At 52.4% G+C, this 6,815-nt stretch overlaps 1 protein-coding gene across 1 annotated transcript; it reads right to left on the minus strand.

Annotated features, from left to right (window-relative positions):
* Positions 1-322: 322 nt before the first annotated feature.
* On the minus strand, positions 323-6,171 carry CELA3B (chymotrypsin like elastase 3B; the record flags this gene model as incomplete). The annotated part of the gene is made up of 8 exons (XM_082859942.1): positions 323-340; positions 1,041-1,193; positions 1,849-1,991; positions 2,378-2,514; positions 3,671-3,805; positions 3,926-4,023; positions 5,041-5,126; positions 6,132-6,171. 8 exons carry the CDS (start codon positions 6,169-6,171, stop codon positions 323-325), a joined length of 810 nt encoding a protein of 269 aa, XP_082716068.1.
* Between the last annotated feature and the right edge of the window lie 644 nt (positions 6,172-6,815).

The following is a 6,815-nucleotide window of genomic DNA, read 5'->3' on the forward strand; positions in this document are numbered from 1 at the left end:
GGCAGGCGGACTCTCAACCGCTGCGCCACCAGGGAAGCCCCTTCACCCAGTTTTAACCGCGGAAAGTCCTGTGTCCCAGGAAAACTGTGATGGTCGGTCACTTGACACCAACTCCCTTCTCTCTGGGCCTCATTTTTTTCTCATTCTCATATGAGAGGGTTGGTTCTCGTCTCATCTCTACATATCACATCTAAGATTTTAGGAACAGGCCAGAGGGGAAGAGGTGAATCAAAGAAGGAAGAAAGACTCAATTTGGAACTTTCTGAGAGATCTTTATTTTTCACAAAGAGAGTGAATGGGCACTGCCACCCCGGCCTTGGTTCTAGTGGCTTGCAATGGTCTGAAAAAAGAGAGGGGAAAAACCAGAATAGTCTAGTCAGGAACACAGCTTCTGACGCCATATGGAACTGAGTTCAACTCCCAACCATGTCACTCATTGGCTGTATGACCCTGGGAGAGTGACTTGAGCTCTCTGAGCCTCAGTTTTCTCATCTGTACAATGGGGGTAATCATAGTACTTACCTCATGGGGGTTTTAAATTAAACTATTAACTAAGGTGTCATCACAGTGCCTGGCATATGTTTAAGAGTCCATAAATGGTGGCTAAGCCTATTGTCACGAACAGTATTAATCCTCCCTGACCGCTCATTGCCAGATGAGGTTTGCTTCCTCACTGGGGCCTGAGCTTCACCTATCACAGCTTCCACCACATTTCATCATTTTGCTCATTTAATCGTCTGTTCCCCACAAGCCACAGATCCCTCTATCCTCCATGACAAGAAAAGACCTGGACCAAAGGAGGCACTTCATATACACTTGTTGAAAAAGGAAGTTCAGCAGTAGCTCAAAGCTCCACCCAGAAGCCCTTGAGATTCTTAGGGCCACACGGCAGCAGAAAACATCCTCAAACCCTTCTGGCATGTGCCCCACTCCCACTGCTGGCCTCCGAGGATCAGGATCTGCTGTTCTCACGCGTCCCCCCAGCACCTCTGAGAGGAGCCAGCACCCGGCGCCCTCGCTGTTTGCTCTGCCCTGCTTACCTCCTCAATCCAGTCATTGAAGGCCGAGACCCGCGTGAACACTGTGGGCTTCTTGCGGGTGTTGCAGCCAAAGGCAGAAACGAAGCTGGTCACGCCGTGGACCTGAAAGGAGCCATCTGCTGCCGGGCAGTTGAGGGGCCCTCCAGAGTCACCCTGGAATGGTTGGAGAGCAGTGGGGGACTGAGCTGTGTCTGAGCTTTAAGGAATTGGTTCAGACTTTGGGGATTTTGAGAAACCCTTCTATGACTTGACCTCTCTGAGCCTCAGTTTGCTCCTTTGTGATGAGGAATGATATATATCTTACAAGATTTTGTGACAATTAAATGAGGTGATAAGTATATGGTCTTAGCGCAGTGCCTGGTAGAGAGGAAGCAATCAATAAATGGTAGTTCTGATTATTAGTACCACAGTTAGTTATTAATATTGTTATTCATATTCACTTGTAGTACAGTGAGAGTATTGCTTAATTATAACTTCAGGACCCCAGATTTGAAGGTGACTTTAGAGATCATGGTGTCCATATCCCTTGCTGTACTGATGGGAATCCTGAGGTCGAGGAAGGGACAGTAACTCGTCCCAGATCAAGTCGGTGTGTGAGCTGGGAGTAGAGTCCAGAGACCAGAGCTGTGTGCCTGGGCCGCAGTGACTTCCTCCAAGTCCTGCCTGGCCTGGAGGCTTGAATGAGCCCAGCAGTCAAGATTCCTCCCTCTCCTCCCAGGCAGATAGCAGAAGTACCCTGGGCCCTGCACACCCAGCGGAGTGGCTGTAGCCCCGCACCACCTCGGGCAGACGAGAGCTGCTGACTCACATTGCACCCAGAGCGGGTGTCCCCGCCGGCGCACACCATGGTCTTCTTCAAGGCACTGCCCCACCAGTCCAACTTGGAGCAGTGCTCGTAGTCTACCACGGGCAGCAGGGCCTGCTGCAGCTTGTCCGGGAGCGGCCCACTGGCTGTGGAGATAGAGAGCATTGAGCAGGGGCTGTAGGGGTGCAGGGCTAAGGCTGGGATCTGGGAGTTAGGACTGGGAGCCCCAGAGTGGGACGGGGGGTTTGAGGAAAAGCCACTCTTCTAGTCTGATGGGAAGTCTCCTCCCACCAGGTTATGTGGTCCTGCCTGCTTTCTCCATCAGAACATCTCCAGCACCTGGCACGCAGAAGACAAAAAAATCTTCCACTGAACACATTCACGTTTGGGAGGGTGAGGGGAGAAGGCTGCCTCTGGAGGAGGAATGGAGGAAAAGTGCAAGGATGCTCCTGATGTCGCCCTCAGCGCCCCGCCCCAGGCTCTGTCATCCTCCCCACTGTCCCTATGGCTGGCTGGAGGGGTCAGCACGTACTGTAGAGACGGCCCCAGCCGCTGATGTAGCAGGGTGTCTCATTGGGCAGGATGTCGCCGGCGGGAGGGAGGCTGGCGAGCTGGACCTTGTCTCCCAGCTGGGCGCTGCGCGAGAGCTTGATGAGGGAGATGTCGTTGCTGGGGAGGAGGGAAGAGTCATGGGCAGCCTGGTCCTCCAGCCAGACCAAGCCCCGCCCCTCAGCTTTGCTTAGGATATTTCACCTCCGGGATGCGCCCGGTGCCCCTTCTCCCTCCAGATCCCATGCATTCCTACTGCTGAGCAACTTCAGGAAGCCCTCCTGGCCTCTTCAGCCCATGCTGACCCTTGGCCTTGGTAATTGTCCTCAGCTTCTACACCAGTGGTTCTCACGCATCAGCTGTGTCAGAGTCACTGGAGGGCTTGTTAAAACACAAGTTGCTGGAGCCCATTCCAGAGTTTCTGATGCGGTGGGTCTGGGAGGCCCCAAGGGTTCACATTTCTAATGAGTTCCCAGGTGATGCTGCTGCTGCTGGCCTGGGGACCACACTCTGAGAACCACTGCTCTCTTCATCTGCCTGTTTGTCCCTCAAGTAATTGCATCTGGGTCTGATTTTCTCTCCACTCACCCCAGGAGCCCCTGAGGATGGGTCAAGGTCTTGACCATCATGGTCCCTCACTTCTGCGTTGCACTTTCAGGGGTTTTGCACCCTTCTTTGATCCTCTCACCAGAAAAATGCTGAGCTACCCAGACATACAATTTTGCATATGCTTGAGAGGGTGAAGAAGCCCTGCTTTGTGTTCTCACCCAGTGATTTTCTCCTTGACCCTCATAACCACCCAGGAAGCCCAGAGGCCACCCTTGACAAGTGGTCAAACTGAAGCCCAAAGAAGGGCAATGACTTGCCCAAGCCGCACAATGACTTGGTGCTGGAGCCTGACTCTCAGTCCAGTGCTCGTCCTTTAGCCCACAATGCTGGGAACGCAGGACGCTCTGGATGAATGCCCATTGAGTGGAGGAACCCTTGGATTTGGGACAGGGGTGCCTGAGGAGTCCTGGGTTCTGAAGCCAACCAGCCGAGTGGCCTTGGGGGAGTTCCTGCCCCTCCCTGGGCCCTGCTCTCCCCTCTGTAGGGAGAGACGTTTGGTGTGGGTGATCCTTAAAAGCTCTGTTGGCTCTGACCCTCAGCATGTGGGACCTGGGCTCAGGCTGCTGGCCCAGCTCCACTGTCCCTGGGAATCTTCTCAGAATCAGTGTTGGGTCATAGATAGACCAGCAGAGGAGCCCCTGGGTCCCAGGCCTGAGAGTTCACTCACCCACAGGACACGCATTTGGAGTTCCAGAGTGGGTGCACGAAGAGGTCCCCAGCATTGACGGGGATCACCTGTTCGGGGCCCTCTTTCTCGGAGCGGTCATACTCGCCCAACACCACCTGGTAGGTCAGGGAGCTCCTGCTGGCGGAGGTGACATCAGTACAGGCCTGACTGGCCTCCCCCCTCCCCTCCCACAGTCCCCCACTGCCCCAGCCTGCCTGGGTCTCACGCAGGGAGGGGGCAAGTGAGAGAACTCACGAGATGCAGTGGCCCGCTGTCATGACCCAGTCAGGGGCGATCAGGGTGCCTCCACAAGTGTGGTAGAAGGTCCCGTTCTTTTTATACTGCAGGGAGACCTGGTGGCAAGGGAAGGAGGAGCCTGAGTGGTCTGGGCCCCACAACGAGGGCCGCTACCCATGGCTGTATAGGTTGTGCACTGCACAACTCTAGAGAGAATCATTCACACAGAATGGCGCCTCTGGAAATGTGCAGTGCCTCGCCCACACAACTATACCATCCACGGCTGCTTTCATGCTACAGTGGCAGAATTAAGTCATTGCAACAGAAACCACATGGCTGACAAAGGCTAAAATATTTACTCTCTCGTCTTTTACAGAACAAGTTAGCTGACCCCTGTTGTAGACCAGTGCCATCCGTAGAACTTTCTGTGGTGATGGAACTGTTCAGTATGGTCCAGTGTGGCAGCCACTAGCCACATGTGGTTATTGAGAATTTAAAATGTGGTTAGCGTTGAGCAACTGAATTTTTAATATTACTAAATTTAATTTAAATTTAGGCCTATGTGGGAAAAGAATCTAAAAAAAGAGTGGCATATGTATATGTATAACTGATTCACTCTGCTGTATACCTGAAACTAACACAAATAAATCGACTACTCTCCAATAAAAATTAAATAAATAAATTTAAATAGCCACATGTGGCTAGTGGCTACTGTGTTAGTGCAATGAGTCTAGTCCTCTGTGCTCCCTTCACTGACCTCTATAAAGCCCTTCATCCCTTTATTGCTCCAGACCTTATAGCCCTGTTGTATAGTTTGAGGGGTCTAGAAATGAGTCCCCCCAATCTCACTCCTTAAACATCACGCTGAACTTCCACCATTAATGCACCAACCCTTGGGTCAAACACTGCCCTCTCCCCAGAGTCTACTTTTAACTTGCAAACAGCCCAGTGAGGGTTACAGATTAAATGGGCAAAACTTCCATGTGAAGTAGATTGTCCAAGGGTTTCCTGGCCTTTGGAGACTGAGGTGAAAACTGGAAACAGCACAATGGGGTCCAGAATGAATATCCTGCAATCAGAGCGTGGGGTGCAGAGCCCATGGTGGGAAATAGTGCAGCTGGTATTGCTCTTACCTGCCAGGGCCAGGTGTAGGGGACCGCATCCTCACCATTGACAACGCGGGAGGAGAGGCTGTAGGAAGTCTGGCCAAAGCCCGAGGCTAGAGGGTAGAGTAGAAGCGTCAATCAGCTAGAGGGTCCCCCAAAGCAAAGAAGAGGTCTGGGTCCCAGTCCTAGCTATGGCACAAACAGGCTGTGAGATCCCATACAACTCCTTCCCCTATCTGAACCTCAGTAACCACATATGAACAATGAGCATTTGGACTAGAGCAGGGATTTCTGGACTCCCAGGAGTCTAGGGAGAGAGGTGAACATGTGGCTTCCTTTCATGGCAGGAATGAAGGAGTTGATGCACTTAGAACCGTGCCTGGTACCCAATGAGCCCTTGAGAAGTGATAGCTATTGTCGTGAAGAGTGGTGGCTTTGGAGTAAGAGTGCCTGGATTCAAAGTGCAGCTCTGCCCCTGGTTCTAGGATGGGCTACTTTACTTCTCTGAGGGTCAGTTTCTCTACCTGTAAAATGGGGATAATAGTAGTACTGACCTTAAGGGGACTGTTGTGAGGGTTACATGAGATAATATACGAAAATATCCTTAGCGTCCTGCCTGGCATATAGTAAGCACTCAGTAAACATTATCTGTTACCATTCATTATTGTCAGTCAAGAGACGCTGCTTGGAGGAGGTAGCCCTGAGCTGTAATGTAATATGGCAGAGAGTCCAGGAAAAGGCTAGACCACAGGATATGGAGTGCAGTAGGGGGAGTGTGAGAGGAGAGTTGGAGGGTTAAGCAGAGGAACAGAAATTCCAACCCAAGCAGTCTAACCACAGACCCCAAAGTCTTTCCCACTAGACTTTGTTTACCACCCACGTCGAGGACTCCCACGGCAGACCTTTGGGTCCCCCAGTCTTCCTCCTGAGCTGGTCTATCACCCACAGCTTCCCCTCTATTCTCCTGCTCCAGCATCAAGCTGAAAACCTCCACAATCATGCCCCAGATACAAGCTGGGACCTCTCCTATGGAACCACGTATTGGGTTTGCGAGATTCAGGGTGGGTTGGTAGATTTCAAGGGCTCCTGGCACGGGGCAGCACAGGCTGGGGTCTTACCAAGGGCCACAAATAGGAGAAAGCTCAGCAGCCGGAGCATCGTGAGTTTTGAGATGGTGGGAGAGAGATCCATAGCCTGAGGCTCTAATATAGGGCAGAAGGCGGGTGAGGGGGGTCACACTGGGCCCCATTCCCCGAACAGGTGGTAGAACACCAGGTCTCCCATGGTCCAAGGCTACAGCCCCCACCCACTGCAGATGGGGGAGAGTCAGCCAACAACAGGATCCAGGGTTCCCTGCAATGTGTGGCTGCACAGGTGGCACTGAATGGCAAGCTGATAACAGGGGAAAGGGCAGGAAAGTTCACATCAGAACAAGACAGCCTCTTCCAGGAACAAACATAGGCTCTGGGACTGGTCACACCTGGGTTCAAATCCTGGCTCTGACATCTCCAAGCTTTGCATCCTTGGGCACATTGCTTAACCTCTCTGATCTTCAGGTTTCTGTCCTCTAACATAGGGTTAATATTAGTATCCACCTCAATTAAAAACATTTTTTGTTGAGGACTTTATCAGGATGTTTTTGGGCATGCACCCATGAACAAGAATGGTCCCTGGGGCTTCCCTGGTGGCACAGTGGTTGAGTCCGCCTGCCAACGCAGGGGACACGGGTTCATGCCCCGGTCTCCCACATGCTGCGGAGCGGCTGGGCCCATGAGCCATGGCCGCTGAGCCTGCGCGTCCTG

The sequence above is a fragment of the Leucopleurus acutus genome (assembly GCF_964270905.1).
Source record: "Leucopleurus acutus genome assembly, chromosome: 2".
NCBI classification, from domain to species: domain Eukaryota; kingdom Metazoa; phylum Chordata; class Mammalia; order Artiodactyla; family Delphinidae; genus Leucopleurus; species Leucopleurus acutus.